Here is an 18,840-nt window from a genome sequence, read left to right as displayed (position 1 = left end):
TAGTTGTAGGAACTTTTCAAGTATGTCACCACGGTCTAAGTTTCCTGTTGGACTTTTTTGTTTAGACAGAGTCTTACACTTTAACACAGGCTGACTATTGTCTTTGAGATGTATAGGCTTTAAATCTGGTTAATTTGGGTGTGTGATGTGTTTTATTTGCAAGATTTTTTAATAAAGTTTATTAATTTTTTAAAAATTCATTTGTAGGTACACATATGTATGTGTATGGGGTACACACACCATTGCACACATATGCGGGTCAGAGGACAAGCTGCAGGAGTCAGATGTCTCTTCATAGCACATGGGATCTGAGAATTGAACTTAGGGTGTATGTCAGGGTGGGTGGCAAGCCTTTTTACCTGCTGAGCCATCCTACCAGCACGTATCCCATTTAGATAATGGTGACCTTTCAGGATTCAGGGATACTCCTCCTAAGCTGACTTTTTCTAGTATCCGTAAACAAGTCAGTAGTTTGGTCCTGTATCACTGCCACGTTCAGGCCTTCAGCACCCAATGCAGGAGCCTGCCTTCTATTCTCTCCTCTTTCCCTGCAGGTTTATACTGGATTGTTTAAAACAAACTCTATCTTTGATTTGTTGTTTCTATAATACATCAACTGACCTGACTGAAGACTTAGCAAGCTAACCCAAACCATTTTAGCCTTAAAACACACACTTACTCACACCCAACTCTACACTCAGTCATCTTTCCACTTGGTGAACACAGCAGCGTTTCAGATTCTACCCACCTGCACAAGTCACTCTGCTCATCTCCTGCTCGTCTCCTGCCTCATTTTCTAAAATGCTGCCTGCATTCTTAAGGCCCAGGCGAAACATGGCCATGAACTTTCTATGGGTAACACAAACAAGCATTTAAAACACTGGCCTCAGGGCCAGGGAAAGTCTGAATCTGCTTTACTTTTATAAATGTAACATGGCTGACATCTACACCTCGGTCCATCATTTCATACGCAGTTGACCTCAGTATGTATGAGACCCAGCACTGGGAGACTCCTGAGTCACATTTTTTAAAGGCCTACAAAAACAATTCTATAATCATTTTCTTTTTAAATTTATTAGCAAAATCATGTTATCTAATGTTTAACAGCTAAAATTTCATTCAGTCCCTATGAGGCACTCTATCATTAAATAAGCAATTACAGCAATAAAGAGATAGAGAAAAACATGCCATGCATTTTAAATTTGCTTCCAAACTTTAACTCTTTAGTGTATCACTCAGTAGATCTCGTAAATTCAGCTCTATTTCCCTCACTATAGTGCACTCCTCTAAGTTGCTCGGGTGATAAAGTTTTGAGTAATTTATTGATAATTTAAAAATCTTTACATGATTTCCTTTTTGTTTTTTCAAGATAGGGTTTTTTCTTTTTTCTTTTTTTGTTTTTGTTTTTTGTATAGCCCTGGCTATCCTAGAACTCACTTTATAGATCAGACTGGCCTCCAACTCAGAGATCTGTCTGCCTCTGCCTCTTGAGTGCTCGGATTAAAGGTCTACACTACCAACATCCGACTTAAATGATTTCTAATATGATCATTCTTGTTCTTCCAATTTGGTCCTAAAGTCAATACTTCAGTACCTGAGTAGGATGAGGATACCCTCCTTCTTTGCATGGGATCAGGAAATCCTGTATGGGGCATTAAATTTCATGAGGGCTGTGTGTGACAAAGGGGGGAGAAGGCACAGGAATATATACATGTGAATAAGTATTTTTAAAATGAGTGTATGTATATATACTCACGTGAAGCTCCCCAGCACTATGAACGAGAAGCAGCAGCATCTCCATTTTAATGAGTACAACCAGTGCACGAATCTTCGCTTCCAAGTACCAATTTCCACTAAAAAGTAGGATGATTGAGAGCTGCAGCAAATCTAGTCACACCACCCTGAAAGTGCCCAATCTTATTTCATCTTGGAAGCGAAGCACAGTTGGGCCTGGTTAGTGCTTGGATGGGAGAGCTAGGGTAGACAAGTAAAAAATGAACTTGGAAAATTCTGTTGTATTGAGTCCAAGACAGAGCTTTTTAAAATGTCGGGAATGCCCCCACTGACTAAACAAACTAGAGACAATCCTCACGAAACCCTCGAATAGAAAACCGGTAGTAAAATGAAATTATGATTGACTATGATGCACATAAGCAACTTCCTGCAACATCATTGTAAAGCAGAAAAAAGCAGCTCTCCAGAGCAGAGAGGCCTGATTCCCTAAATAAATGGTTAAATGAGCACTTCTGAGTGGGAGAGGGAGAGGGAGACGTGAATACTCAAGAGAGCACAGAACAGCAACTGTGAAGGCCCTGAAGTATGACTGGGATCCAACCATGAGCAAATAGGAGTGCAAACTCAGCAAAGTGTGGAGGCTTTGGAAAGTCAGAGGTCAATCAAATAAATGAACCACAGATAATCTGCGGTACATGATTTTCATCTGGATCTCAGAGTCATTGAGGCAAACCTGTAAGACTGAAGCTGGGTCTGAGGACTAGATGTTAGTTACACGTCAACTGAGTTCGACAGGTGCATTATGGTCAGACAGAATTCTGGAAAATGCAAAAGAGTTCCAAGATAACACCACACCACAGGAACAACTTACCCTCAAAGGGGGAAGTTTTTGATTTGTACAGTCCTTAAAATCCTAAAGTCCCTACAATTCTCCAATTTATTTCAAGTTTCCCCATTAAAAAGTGAATGCAGACAATGAATATCCCCCCCTCCTTAAAAAAAAAAGCTGACAAAGAATTCAATGCAACATATAAAACTCTAAAAACAGAATTTTAGTTTTGGTGAATCTGGTTCAAGTCCTCCAACTCTGTGTACAAACATGTTTTGGGTTTTGTGTTCTTAATATTCTTAGACTTTTCCTCATTGATGACTTACTGAATTAAACACACACACACACACCCCTGCAGTGTATGACAGTAGTGTTCACAGATGTTGTTCAGTAAAGTTTATGAATTCTATTTTATAAATAAAAATAAGTTATCATTATAAAAATAACATCACCCCCTTGTGGTAAAAACTGAAAAATACATTCTGCTGGAGAATCCTAATAGGCACTTAGGAAGATACTTATAGCGTATTTTCACACAATTTCATGTGTGTCCCCTACCGTATTTACAAACAATACATACAGAGGTAGTCCCAGTCTTCTTTAGGTTGGTACTGTGTCTGGATTTCTAACTGGGGACTTCTATAGTAAAAGCCGCACATTTGACAGAGTGCTACAATAAAAGACCAGAGTTCAAAGAAATAGAGATTACCACAGAACAAAGAAAAGACTGTCAGGCCTGATGGGAGGGCATTTGCCTACTTACAATTACAGGGGCGTCAGGGTTACCCACTCTGTCAAATTCAACCTACAATTTGGAAGTTCTCTTTAGATCAGTTCTATTGAACAGGTTCTACTCATCTTCGCCTGGCTTACTAATATAAAGATATTATGGAAGGGTCTTTTCTTCATTTAAGATTGCCAATAGTGATAAAAGTTATGAGTATAAATGAACCTTCAGCTTTCTCATTTTAGATTCCTATTTCCAATCTCAATCCTCTGTGTTTTCTTCTATTAAGTAGCAAGCATTGATAAATCTGTTTTACTGATCTAAGTTAAGTAAGTTAAGTGCTTTCTAGAATGTAAACATAATTCTGGTCTCAGAGTTTTTAATTAAAAGTGGCTCAGTTGGATACTGTCTCTTAAACACAGTAATATAAATATTAGTATCCTGGCTAAAAAGAATTATTGACAGCTTTAACACATGTTGCATAATACATATTAACAGAAAATACATGTCAGCAAAATAATGTTGACTATATTCTAATCCATTCCATCTGCTCAAATATTAGTGCAAATAATTATACATTTGAAATGCCTCACTGCTGCCCAGCACAAACCTATGCCTTCCTAATAATGCCTCTCTTCTGAGGTTGTTTGTTATTTGGAGTACAATACGATATATTCCTATTTAAATTGGCTTTGCACATTAAGGCAGATGGCAACCTTTTAAATCACTGAGAAAATGAGCAACTGTGTTTAATTGCGTGTCTTTTTTGCTTCGAATGGATATTTAGTCAAAAAAGCAAACATTTATTGATACCTACACCAAGTAATATCAACAAATAGCAGTGATAAAATATGCAGTGCCTAGTTTTAAACTATGTACTTAGTTAAGTCCAGGGTTACCAGCTCCATTCACCAATGAAAATTCTAATAATTACAAATTATTAATAAACTACTTTTTTGTCCAACAATTTCATTCTGGAACTAGCCATTTCAAGACTATTGATGCATTAAACAGCTAACAGAATCAGCAAGCCAGCCATTCAAAATATTCTATTTTTGAATGTAAAAGTACTGATTTTTTTGTATCTCCTATTGGGGAGTTATTATTTTTCCCATGCTAAAAAAACTATATGAGCAGATGCATGTTGTATATACACATATTCCTAATATGTAATTATAATTTATTCAGTCTATGTAATGGTATTTGTATGTATGTTTTCTGGGCTGACAAAAATTTGAAAGAGAGCAAGGAGGGGCAAATGGGAAGGTTAGGAGGGAAGAGGGAAATTATGCAATTATAATCTCAAAAAGTAGAAAATTCAAAAACTTTATGAAATACCTAGACTCTACTGTTAAAATTATTAAGCACAAACAATATGACTGTATAATATTTTCACTAAAGGAAATCTCTGTAGTAAGCAGGTTTCCATTAAATACAAACTTAAAGTTCAATTAAAATTTCATGACTACTTACATAACTTTAAACATCAATTGAGAAAGTATGACTACACACTGAACATATTTTTAAAAATTCAACAGTAGCTTGATACAGACACTATATTCTAACTCCATTATCTAATCTTCACAGTGAGAATCAAACACTGAATGAGAAGAAAATTAAGTAAAACTATTGAGGCTATCAAAATAAGGAATATACATAATGTTACACAAATAAGAAAAAATACAAGATAAATTATAAAAAGACATTATTCATTCTCATTATATGAGGTTTAAGTCTGAGCCCATGTCAGCTTATAGACTTTGAAGGTCTCCTTACCTGTTCTGTGCCTTAAGTTTTTCATCTGTCATACAGAAATAATAGTACCCAAATGACAGTTACTCTGGAATCAATAATATATGCAAAGGACTTAGCATAATACATGCGATTTAAGCCCAATAAATGAATATAATTACCTTTACTGTGCATTAAAATTTTAAATTGCTATTTTTACTTCATGCAAAATTATTTGGCATAATGATATGTACTAGTCTTCTTTCCCAAAATATGCAGTAAATTGTAGGATAAGCCTTCTAGAGTAGAGTAATAAAGTAATTAAACATAATTCAGTGAACTGGATAAATCAGAGTGCTTTGTATACCAAAGTCTCCGTTAGTAATCAATAAATGCAGGGGGTGGGGAGGCTTCTGAAAAATATCTCACACCCATGAAAAATCAGTGGACAGTGTGTGGCAATGACAGGATATTTTTGTAAGAACACCATGTTAATCAGGAGACAAAAGCTTTTCTGGTCACAACAGGCATACATATGAGTACCCCTTACTCACCCACCAACAATTAAAGCATGTCTTAGCCTTATAAACATGACCACTCTGAGGTTCAGGAGTCAATACCCCTTCATCTGGATGTGAACCAATGTAGACAGAAACATCTCAAGGAAGCAGTAAATTCTCTACTTTGAATCAATCTATTGGCTGATAATTATTCCACTGTGTATAAGAAAGGTAGTATTCAGAAAGTGAAATATTTAGAAGTAAAAGAAAAATGGAAAGAACAAAGAAAATATAACACAAATTATCTGCTTTAAGTTTTAATTTAACCCACTTTAACCTATGTTAGCAGCACTTTTTAAAACAAGGAAGACCCCGGGGCTCACAGGAATGGCACGCCTAAATGTAATTGTCTTGGAATGGCTACATGTTCATATTCTAAAAATCCGTCCACCTAACTATTATCTAATAATTCCTGATCAGGGCTCATCATGTACTCTATCACTTCTAATTAATTCAGGGGCCATTCTAAACCTAGGCATAAGGACTCGTGTGCTCTCATTTTCAGTAATTCATAGGCTAGTCTTTCTTAGTCTATGCTCTGCATCTCATATAAGACACCCAAGTTCAGACAAACAATTTTCAGCATCTTGGAACAAACTTCAAACTAAATATTTATACCTAAATATTACATGAGTTCACACAGAACTGTGGAAAGATTCTTATTTAAATTTTAGTGAGTTATTAAGCTCCACTATGTCTAACCAAAAATTTCCCAGGTATGTATAGAAGCACTTTATCTATTGACAGTCTCTTCTGAGTTATACATTTTGAACTAAATTTTATGATGCCCATACATGTAAATACTTTAAAAGTGAGATGCAAAGAATGTATACTGGTTTATACAACAACTTTTTATTTCTTTAGAGAAACACCCTATTCTAGCTTGATTACTAAAGCTTGGTTATACAGTCATGTTCTTTTCTACTAAAAAAGGGAGACACCTAAGTTATGAAAAATAAGGAATACTGTCAGTAAAAAAACCAAATGTATAATTCATTATAGATGTCCTTAAAATGTAAAAATATGGTAAGATAAAAAAACAACTGCAGGGAATTTGTTTATTGAGCATGAAATTAACACTTTTAAATAAGGTATTCACTTTGAATTTTCTTTGTCCTGTTAGTGGACATAATGGAAAATATTGCACAGAACTCAAGCATGGAAATAATAATTAACAAAATATCTAAGCAACAAGTAACTGATTTACATTTTTAAAAATTAATCCAAACAAAATAATTTGAAGTGCTTCTCTGATTTGGAAGTCTTAAAATGTTTTCTCACGTTTTATTTGATTTTTTTCTTTTTTTCTTCTTCTTTTTTTTTTTTTTACAAATTGACACTGTACAAAGAATTCAAATGGCCAGTAAACGCCTGCCTTAAACTGTTGGCTTTAATAACAGAGGTATGATCTGAATTCACAGCAGTGTTCTCTAAAGTGGCAACAGTACAAGCACAGCTTTCTAGGATCTAGAACCTGTCTGGCTTTCCTTTTCTGAGGATCGCTATCTGGAAAACCTCCGAACCTGCCACAATGTCCTATAAAAGTGACAAAAGTTGGCGTGCTCATTGTCCTTGCTTACCTTTGTAACACTGGGCTAAATAGAAAATGAAAATCCGGTCAACAGTAACTTGTACAGTAGCCAGTTCTGGACTAGACAGCTGGGAATGCTGACAACTATTCAGTGAGGTTCTCAGTAGAAAGAGACAGCTTCCCCCAATTAGGCCAAACCCTACATTAAGAGAAAACATTGCTATGAATGAACTGAACATTACAGCTTCCCTGGGTCCTAGAGACCATGAAGAATGCACTATGTATAACTTAGAACATACTCTCACAGAATAAGTTAATAGGGTTTATAGAACAATGGCCTTTCTACATTTTTATATGTTTAAATTTTTGTGAGTTATTTATTAGTTTGTCATATTAACCCAATTCAATTAGTAACATCCAAAATAGGAATAACTTCAGAAATGCCTTGAAAATGGACAATGAAAGAATCTTCAGATCTGAAAGGCCGGCTTTTGCTGTAAGCTTGCCTCCAGACTTGGAATATAGACTATTTATTTATTGCCTGAAACTCTCAATAGAATAGAAGATGACTGCATGTTTAGCTATCCCATCTCATTCAAGGCTGGTCTTAAGGGACTGATGGCACTGTGGCTAAACATGTTGCTATCTCTCATAAACACGGTTTACACCATAAGTCACTTTTTACTCAGAATACTAAAATAACAAACATGGTCCTTTAAAGTATTCCACCTTAAGTTAAATATAAAATAAGGTTTCATTAACATCTTGCTAATTAATTGACTTAAAATCTATTTATCAAATAAGAAATAGTAAACTTTAAGTTTTACCCAGAAAGTAGATCTACTCTGATCTGTTCCTAACATCTACTTGAGACAGTGCCGGGCTAGCGTTGCTGTACCTCAGAGAACAGCCCCAACCACCTATAGAAATGACTCTCCACTCTGGTCCTTTTGAGTCGTAACAAGTTCTTCAATCACCAGTGCTGAAAAGTTAACTGAAAAACTAATAAATAAGAAATGAAGTTTTACTGCACTTCACCTATTTTAATGCAAACAGGATGCTAAGATTTCCAGATAGAATAAGTTCAAGATCAAGGACCAGCACACTGGTGAAATTTCATTCAGCTTCTGACACCAACGCTTTTCAGGATTATAACAGTCACATACAGGTTTATAGAATTTGAAATTTATAAATTAAAGCATGGAATTCAATGTAATAGGGAAAAGATAAAAAGCAAATATAGCTAGTGGTGTCCAGATTTCAAATAAAATTCCTGGGTAAGTATGGCTGCTGATTTCTTCCAGTCATTTTATTTTTTTCTGTAAAATATTGGCTGTGTCATAAGGAATCTCCTGTGCTTTCTACCATCCGAGGCCTTCCAAAATAGAACACATTTCCTTTGTAACTTCACTCAGCTGAAGTGTCGAGCTAGGCGGGCAGCTCTATAGTCAGCACGGAGTTGGACGAAGGAGTGAAGTATGCTCTTGTCCAGACTGGCGAGCTGTTCTCCTGAGCAGACTTGCTTTAAGTTATCTGGAGCGACGACCAGGAGATTGCAAAGTGCGTGCAGAGTGTCAAAGAGATGTAATACCATGGGAATCTGAATTGAGAAAGGAAAAGAAAAGCATTGAACCAGAACAACTTAGTTCCTAGGAAGTTCTGCAAATTCTTCTAACACACTGCTAATCAGAACTTGGTAGTATGAAGACATTCCTATGTTAGAATGTTTCAAGCTTCAAGCTTCTGAAGAGCTAAACCTTACAGGTTCTGTAATTAAAACTCCTAATAATCCTTGAAAAGATTTATTCAATTTTCTCAATAATTTGTAATTTGGCATACTAGAACGATCATTAGTATACCATCTTTAAAAGTAACTTAAACATAAGGGGAAAGAAACTGATTTCACATGAAGAATATTTTCCTAATATGTGACATCAATGGATGTTAAAAGGCACTTGAATGGAATGTGCTGAAATATGACCTCATCTAAAAAAAAAAAAAACCCATAGGGGGAAAATGCTACTACTGAAATATAGCTGGAATAACATGCCTTCAGGTAGGCTATATAGTAGAGCTTTCCTTATGGTGCCAATGAAATCACACTTCTTCACAAGTCGGTATAAGTTTTTAATAGTATGGCCTGTTTTCCTGAACTTATTTGCAAGCTCGATTTGTTTATACGTACCTTGAAGTCTTTGGCACATTTTCTATATTCAGCTACGTCGCAAATTGCTAACATGCCACCCATACAGCTATAGGAATATTGTTGAAGATGCTCATAAATAAGCCGATGGAAACGGACTCCAAGTTCCATCAGAACTGTGTCCACATTCTTCCCATCCATGGAATTTTTAATCTTCTCAACTTGTTTTCTCACATAAACACAGACTTTTACACATGCCTGTAAAAGTTTTTCTACACTTATTATACAGATATGTGTGTCAGCCTAGCAAAGAAAAAACTCAAAGCACAATTAGGCATACTAATGAAGGTTCAAGCATTAACAAAGGAGATAATATATTAGCAAATGGAATAGTCCACTCACGTTAGTATACTGAATCAAAACATTGTTCTCATCTTCTGGCTTAAAATCCGTTTTCTTTTGTTCTGCAGCCAAGATATGCTTCATCTGTCCAATCATACAATTTAATGTCCTAAAGACAGAGGACACAGTATATATGGCCCATTTAACTCACTCAAGTTTACCTTTGTATTTACACTAAATTAAGTTAAACTATTTAATTTCCAATTATTACAAAACTACTTGGTATTGGCAAACCAAATTTTAGAAACAAAAACAAAAACCATTCTATAACTGCTAACAAAGTCTTTCTCTCTTGAAAAGATCTTAACCTACTACTAGTTACTTACTTCATAACGAAGGATCTTCAAAGGCAAAGCCATGCATAGAGAACACTTAGGAAAGTGGACGATAAAAGGCTTAAAAAGAAAGGTTGTAGGTACAGAGTCCCATAGTCAAAGGATTATTAGGAAGATGGACAAGTGGTACTGAATTCCCACCTGAGATAAAGGCACTGATTAGAAGATATCAATAATATCTAACTTATGTGATATTCTCCAACAGTAAGGTTATGAAAATGAAAAAGACTACACTAACTCAGAGCTTAGTGAATGCAAGACAGAGTGGTCAAAAATATAAGTTTTATATTAAATTCAAGGGACAGACCACATAATTAAGTATAACAATAATGAGGTCAAGTTACAAAAGGACAATAGGCCAAGATAAGATAGTGAGATTAAAGGAGACCAATCATGGTCCTTGTACTGTGCCTGATATATAGCAAATACTTGATACCCGGGAGCTATACTAATTTTCAATCAATATAAGACCACCATCATCTGAAAACAGACAGCTGGAAAGTAATAGTATTTATAGTCTTCAGTAAAGATTATCAGGTTTTGAAATTCACTCAACAGAATTTACAAGTACAAAACCAGTAAAATTATTAAAATATTTCAGAGATAAGTCAGAATACACTAAATGGAAATACAATAATAAATAATGCAAACCTTTGTTGTTTTAGCAGTACTAAGGATTAAACCAAGGGTTTCCCACAGGCTAAAATATAAAATACTCTAGCCCTGGACAACCTCTCAGCCCTGCATCTCATTTTTTCAAAGAAATATGTAGTTTGTACATGTGTGGTGCAGAGGAGTAGGGCATAAAAGGGACTTCTGTTTTGATTTGAAAATATACCTAAACATACTGACTTTAAAAAAAACACCTTGGGGATTAATAAAAATAATATTCTCCTAAAAATAAGAACAATATGTTAAAGTATCAACTTTATAGCCAGAAAAATAAAAATAAACACATTTCCTGTTTTAAAAATTATGTTCATGCTACAATGCAAATGCATGTCTACAATTTTTAAATTGCAGGAGAAGAAAGAGAGAAACAGTTAACTTGCCTATCGATGCCAGTATCCAATTTCATCTCCATGTGCTCAATTATCTCTTTTTTCTTCTGAAGGCATTCAGATAACTTGGGAGAAGAGCTATTGTTTATTAAAGAGAAAACAAACTCCCATTAATAGCCTACTTTCTAAGTTTCTAATCTGTGCATCATGAATACACATTTGCAAATGCATTTGCTCACATACCCAATAATTACAAAATAAATCATCACATACATTATGTACATTAGTATACCCAATTCATTCACACTAGAAAAATTAATCCATTATAAGTAAAGATAGAGTTGTTATCCTTATCTCTAAGGAGATAGGACTTAACATGCAGCTTTGAAATTTTGAAACTAGTTTTCTCTGTATCTAAATATCTGGTATAATAGTAAGAAAAGTCATGGATATCACCAAACTCTTAAGAATATAATTAATCCTAATAAAAATGTGGACAGTAGTTAAGAAAATCCAGTTACATTTCACTTTTTTAAGTAAAAAGACATGAAACCCATGATCATGGTCGGCTTCTCAATAGTATTAAAATATTAAGGAATAAAGAACACTAAAACCCCTGTGAATTTTCTGCTATGTGACATAAGAACCCTTTACAAAGTAAATCACTAAGAAAACTCCCTAAGCTGGGCTTGGTGGCTCATGCCTGTAATACCGCCTGGGCTACACAGAAAAACAGTAACTTTCCTTTAGATTACGATTCAGGAATCAAGGGATCTGTGAGCTTGTTTCGGGTCACGACATGTCATAGCACTGCCCATAAAACAACTACCAAACTCTATCATTTATCTGAACATTTCCTGCACAAATAATAGTGTTAATGACACAACTTTATGTATACATATAAAGCTCCATTTAATTTTCAAATGCTTTAGAAATCCATATAAATTGATATGAAGATATGAACCAAACCTTAATGCTTTATCAAAATTTGTTCATTCATGTTTCTTATGTCTTTATAACAAGTGTATCGTGTCTATTGGGGTGTGTGTGTGTGTGTGTGTGTGTGTGTGTGTGTGTGTGTGTGTGTGTTACTTGGGAGTAAACCCAGAACTTTGTAGACACTAAAGCAAGCTCTATCACTGAGCTACATCCTTAATTTTTTTTTAAAAAAAGAGCTTTCAGAATTTTTGAGATTATAACATAATTCCATAATTTCTCTAGTCCCTGCAAGCCCCTTATATCCATCCTACTCTCAGTTCCTAAAAAAAGGGGGATAAAAAGAAAACAATAAAAAACAAACACCTTTTGAGACTGGGTCTTGGTTGTTCAAGCTGACTTTGAAGTCATTATGTTGACCAGACTGCCTCAACCTCCTGCGTAGATAAGATTACAGCTATGCTCCACCATGCCTAGTACCTGTTCTGTCTTCTGAAGAATGTAAACTGGTTGAGCTGCACTAGGCTGGAAGGCCTTTTTCATGTTAGATTTCCGATTTTAGTTTATGATAATTAAAACTTTTTAAATACACCAAAAATTAACAGCATAGTGGGAAGAAAAAACAAGAATTCAAGGAAGGATTTTATTTCAAACCTCCTGTCCTGTTTGATGTTTTCATGAACATGTATTATTTAAAAAAATAATACTCATTAAAATACCAATGAAAATATGACAATGTAACTAACCTTATTAGTGGCATAAGGTGATCATTAAATTGTTTGTCAAAAAGATGAAAAATAGTATTGGCCTGTTGTACAACATCCAAAAAATAGAGATTTGCATTCCTAGAATCTGATGATGGAATTCCTAAAATTGGAAGGCACAGGTGAGTGAGAACCAACCTTGAAAAAAACTGGGCAAAATAAAAAGAATGATTTTATATATACCACATGAATAAAAGTAATTGTCATTTAATAAAGCAGAAATGATTCTACAGAGATTTTGATAAACAGCTTAACAAAATTCATCCAAAGCTATTTTTATACCCCAAAGTTAATCATCCTCATGGCTTATTTGATAAAATGGAAAGTCAATCAACAAAGCACCTAGGCTCCCTTCCTCTGACAGTTGAAATGGTCTTCCTGTTCAGTTTTCACCTCTACTCTACACAGACTCCTTCCTGTCGGTTACACACTGCACTCATCACGCTCTCCACTCTCTCCTCAAAAACATTCAAAATCTTCTCCCCTCAGGGACGCGTTTCCTCAGCGTCTGAGATTCTGTGTGGTCATCAACAACATCTGACACCAAAGATGGAACTGAACCCTCTGGATCTGTTTCCTCCTTTCCCAGAGAACAACTCACGGGCTCAAGATTCCTTGTTCTTTTTAGCTCTAGACACCTGTGCTTCTGTCCAAACTTAAGACTAGACTAAGAAAAACACCCTCAGTTAATGATAATACATAACTTTACTAACTCGAGTTCTTTATATGATGATTCTTCAGGTTTACAATTAGGAAACTAAGGTGTTGTTTTGTAGAAAAGAAACAATCGGTAGGAAAATTAAAGGTGCCAACACAAACATAATAAAAAAACCTGAAGCACGTGTAGAAAATACTAATCCCAACAAAACATGGAAATTAAGATAGTAATAGTGGATGTATTTAACCAATAAAATATAAAATTTTTGAATATTTAAAACAAATAAAAACTAGTATATACATGTAAGCTAGAACCAGTATAAATTGTACAGAACAAGCCTCTTAGGAAAAAAAGTAAATTAATTAAAAATAAATAATAAATTTGAATTTAAAATAAATTTTAAATTAAAGATTGAGTAATGAAAATTATTTTAAAATATGTACACATAATATACTCTGACTTGGAATTTTACCTAATGAAAATAATTCAAGTAAAGAGTAAACTCTACAATGTTACTCCAGTGTTATTTCTTATCACTTGGCAGAACTGTATGTGATCAGTAAGAACAATGACCGTGAATACTAACTACATGAAGAATAGTCCCAGTCCAAATTAAATTTTCCTCAACATTTCAGAACACTGCTATTAAAATAAATAGGAGGGTTTCCATTCTAGATAAACAATCAATCCTTCACACCAGATTTAAATTCACATTACTTTATCTTTTTTAATGAACAATTTAAGTTTGTTTATGTGTGTGTGTGTGATGTGTATATTAGTCGGTTATCTCCTTCCACCATGGGATCCAGGTACTGAACTTGGGTGGTCAGCCTTGGCAGCAAGCAATGTTACTGCTGAGCCATTTTGCTGGCCCTTATTCATATTCAGTATCTTCTGCAACCATCACATCTTTGAAGATTTAAATTAAATTATTCCAATACAAATGACCACACTAAGCTATTTACTGCTGGCATGGGTTAAATACTTGATGTCAATAGTCTGCTACAATTAAGTTAAAATACACTTATAAACATTCTTGCTTATGAAGGAAATAAACTGGAATTAGTTATGACTGATTTACGGCTAAATTTGGTTCATCATTAAAGGTTTCTAGGATGGTGTTTTACATAGCCAGAGACCTGCTGAGCACAATGCTGGGGGCAGGGGTATGAAACAGAGTGGGATTCCAACCCTAAGAGCTTACAAGCTGGTGTCTCTTCTACAACAGTTTACTCACCACTTCATTGAGCTCTCTGGCTCGTGTGTCTTCTCAGAGGCCTTCTCTGACTACCCTTTCATAAAACGCTTTTGGGGGGCTGACAAGATGGCTCAGTGGGTGAAGGAGCTTGCTGCCAAGCCTACCATTTGAGTTCGATCCCTGGGACAAATATGGTGGAAAGAGAGAGCCAACTCCTGAAAGTTGTCCTCTGACTTCTATGTGTCTGAACATACATAAAATAAAAAATAAATAATCTAAAAGAAAAATAATTTCTGTCTGTAAATCCTTCACTCTACCGCCCCTTTAATGTTCTCCACCCCTTACCCACTTTTGATTTTCTTTACTGAACTTCCTAAACTTTTGTCTATCACTTTCACTGGACTACGATCCCCATGATTAGGCATGTAAAAAGTATGTGCTAACTTAATGACTACTGACAGAAGACAGATACTAACCGATGCTATCATAAACGGTGAAATCAACAATGACTAGTGGTACTATGCTGCAGCAGGAGCACTACTTCATCTAAGGTGGTCAGCACAGTTGTCTGGAAAGGTGACAGTAGGTGAGGTCAGGTTTTAAAGACACCAAGAGCCAAGGGAAATGTAGCACAGAGAGGAACACGTGGAGGCACACCACAGCTCGTGTTCTTCTGGACACAGGAACCAGTTAGGAGATGACAGTGTTTGAGGTGGGTTGCATCAGTAGATGAAGCAAAGTAGATAAACCAGTTATATTTGGATGTATACTGACAGGGTTTTCTGATAAACTGGCTTTCAGCAATGAAAACAGGAAAGTTAAGGTAGTTTCTGAGTTTGGTAAATAATGATTTCCTTAAAATCCTGGGAGAACAGCATTGGAGGAAGACAGCTTCTGTGTTTGTTTTGCTATTTTAGATTATTCAGAAAACATTATATAGTCTAGGCTGGCCTCCAACTCATAGTGACCTCTGACTTTGCATCCTGCATGCTGGGATTGCAGGCGTGAACCACCATGCCTGGCTGAAGAGTTCCATTTTTGAAATGTTAAATCTGAGACACCCACTTTACAGGTCATGGGGTCAGGTTATGAGGATACTAGAGATACAACCAAAAGAATGAGGCCAAAACATTTAATATAAATTTACTCCTTTCCAGATGTATTTTTGAATATTTTTCTCTCTAAATTTCATTACTTACTTCCCAAGCAGAATTATTCTTATCTTTATTTATGCTTCTTGACATTTTATAGTATAGAGCACTGTTATACATCCTGCCAATATATTGTGCTGAATTTTGTAGTGGATGTAAACAATATGAGGAAATTGCCTATGTTTAACTTCCAGCACCTTGCACATCCTAGTATTACACAAGCTCAAATACACTGTACTGAACTATCACACACAAGCTATACATAAGACAGCATTATGAGTATTGGTCAATCAAACAAGACCAAAGGAGTTTAACAGAAAGTGTAATATAAAGTAAGTATACTTACCAGCAAGCCCCGTTTCTAAAGCATAATCAATATGCTCAATACATAAAAATTCCACAAGAATGGTAAAAATTCTAAAGGCATTCCTTGGTAAATCAGAAGGATCAGAAAGCTTTAAAAACAAGCAAAAACAATATTACTCTTCAGGACTACATTTTAAAAAGCCACCTCGTAAAGCAATCTTTTTTATATAGAACACTACTTCAGGTAACGAAATGTCAGTGCTCTCTTCCCACTGCCCACACAACAATTATAACGCTTGAGATCAGTCTGTAACTCTCCTGACCTAGAGCAGTGCTTTTTAAAATTTAGATTGTAATCTGTGAGTGAAATCCAATTACACTTTCAAGAAACACACGCACTCACACACTTATACTCTGCTTCCATGTGAGATGCATTTTTAACTAAGGTGATCACAGTCAAAGAAGTTTCAGAGCCACTAACAAAGAGGGCTGTTCTAGTAAAACTCAAAACAAAACAAGACAAACAAAAAGATTCTTATGGAATCAGAGGGCTGTTCTAGTAAAACTCAAAACAAAACAAGACAAACAAAAAGATTCTTATGGAATCAAGATATGAAATCAATTAATATACATAGTAAAATATAACAAGATCAAATTTTAACGCATCGTGTCCTGATAGAGCAAGTCTTTAGAATGTTACTGAGCTTCACTAAGTCTCATTTTTTTTCATTTATAAGATGAAATAACACTGACAGTATTTTATTTTAGTGTTTAATTGGAATAAACTAGGAAACTGCAAAGTGGTTACAACACAGAACTTGATTTAAACAAAGCTCACAATTCTCACTTTGATGTTGCTGCTGCTGGATTATTTACTAGTAGTTGAGAAAAATGAACTTTCTTCTTAAAAGGAAACTATTCTCAATTTCTTTTCAATGTTTTCTGTATTAATTATAAATCACTTTCTGCCTCTGTCAAAGCTACTTATAGTAACCATTCCTATGGCTTTCAGGGTAATACTACAAGTGAGAATTCCTTATCAAAAGAGTTAGACTAGAACTGTTAGGGATTTTAGACTTCCTGGATTTTGAAATATTTGCAAATATATAATGATATATCTTGGAAGACTCCAGTCTAATCGTAAAATTCATTTATATTATATAAATACCTTATACAAACAGCCTAAGGACAACTTAATTAAACAGTATTTTTTTTTTTACTAAAACCTAACCTTAATGCCACAAGTAAAACTTTCCAATGTGCCGCCATATTAGTGATCAAGAATTTTTTATTTTGGAGCATGAAAGATTCTGTGTTTTTAAATAAAGTACACTCAACCCTACTGTAATAATATAAACCTGATGTATAATTGAGTTTATAAAAATTTCCATATACTACTTTAAAACCCCAGTGATTATACATCCCTATTTGGTACTAGACTTCTTAACCACTACTAAGAACCTTTACCTCTTACCAATCTCTCTACTGCTTTTCTTTTGTTTCTGATGGTCAACAAGTGTCCTTACCTTCATCACAAATCATAAAAACCAAGCCCAAGTTCCCACCTTTCTCCTGTTTATATCCTCAAATCAGTGTATAAGAGGTAAACAGAAAGCTGATAGAAAATATAGAGGACATCAACTAATAGGACCTGACATTTATAGAATACTCAGCCAACAATGTGAAGATATGCATTATCTCAAGCAAACAGAAAATCACCAATATGGGCTGCACTCTGCATCTCAATAAATTTAAAAAGAACTGATATCATAATGCAAAGTTTGCCCACTGACTATAATAGTATAAAACCTAAAATCATTAACAGAAAGGCATCCAATATATCTCCAAATATTTGGCAACCAAATAATACAACTTCTCAGTTATCTAGGCCAAGGGGGGAAAAAATCAAAGGGAAATTAAGGAGAATTTCAAAATGTATTAAAACATACTTAAAAAACCTAGTTTCAGCTAACTCAGAACTTGAGAGTAATGTCACTAAATACACACATTAGAAAAGGTCAACAAACTCAGCTTTCACCTAAAAAACAAAGCCAAGGCAAAAACAAACAAACAAACAAAAAAAAACAAATAAAAAACCTAGGAAAGGGGCAAATAATACCTAAGTAAGTTGAAGTAAGCAAACAATAAAAAATAGAAATGAGGTTGGTGGTGGAGCACCTTTAATCCCAGCACTTGGGAGGCAGAGTTCAGCAGATCTCTTGAGTTTAAGCCTCGCCTGGTCTACAAAGAGAATTCTAGGACATCCAGGACTGCATAGAAAGCCTATCTTGAACAAGATAAACAAAACAAAACAAAACAAAACAAAAAACAGAATCAGAGAAATCTAAGGAAAAAGAAAAGAAAAATATTAATAAAACCAAGAAGTGGTTCTTGGAAAAAATTAGTAAAAATAATAAGATTGGTTTGTAAAAAAATTTGATTGGTAAACAAATTACTGATGTTGGGAATAAAATGGTAATTATTACAATAGTTTCTACAGTGATGACAATAAGAAAAATGTCATGAATAACTTTATTCCAATAAATACAATTTTGGTAAACTATGAAAGTCTTTAAAAGATACAAATTAGGCCGATGTATTGGTGTAACACAACTTTAATCTCAGCAATGGAGGGAGAAGCAGGTGGATGAATTTCTGCGAACTGAAGTTTAGCCTGGTCTGCATAGTGAGACTGTCTCTAAAACAAACAAACAAAACTGCCAAGCTCACTTAAAATTAGATTACCTGAAATTTCTGTATACATTAAGTGGCTAAATTATTAGCTAAAAATCCTTACAAAGAAAACCATAGCCCCCAGTAACTTCCCTTGTGAG

At 34.8% G+C, this 18,840-nt stretch overlaps 1 protein-coding gene across 1 annotated transcript in view; it reads right to left on the bottom strand.

Annotated features, from left to right (window-relative positions):
- Nucleotides 1-6,889: 6,889 nt before the first annotated feature.
- Nucleotides 6,890-18,840, bottom strand: part of Exoc5 (exocyst complex component 5) — a 61,692-nt gene continuing 49,741 nt past the window's right edge. The window contains exons 13-18 of the mRNA XM_005355349.3: nt 16,047-16,155; nt 12,676-12,796; nt 11,045-11,131; nt 9,658-9,766; nt 9,298-9,513; nt 6,890-8,712 (exon numbers count right to left, since the gene is read on the bottom strand). Coding sequence (XP_005355406.1) covers nt 8,524-8,712; nt 9,298-9,513; nt 9,658-9,766; nt 11,045-11,131; nt 12,676-12,796; nt 16,047-16,155 — 831 coding nt within the window. The 3' untranslated portion in view covers nt 6,890-8,523. The remainder of the gene's footprint in view (nt 8,713-9,297; nt 9,514-9,657; nt 9,767-11,044; nt 11,132-12,675; nt 12,797-16,046; nt 16,156-18,840) is intronic.

The sequence above is a fragment of the Microtus ochrogaster genome, chromosome 17 (assembly GCF_000317375.1).
Source record: "Microtus ochrogaster isolate Prairie Vole_2 chromosome 17, MicOch1.0, whole genome shotgun sequence".
Classification (NCBI taxonomy): Eukaryota; Metazoa; Chordata; class Mammalia; order Rodentia; family Cricetidae; genus Microtus; species Microtus ochrogaster.
The sequence above is the reverse complement of the archived record's forward strand: the minus strand, read 5'-3'. Positions and strand labels throughout refer to the sequence as shown.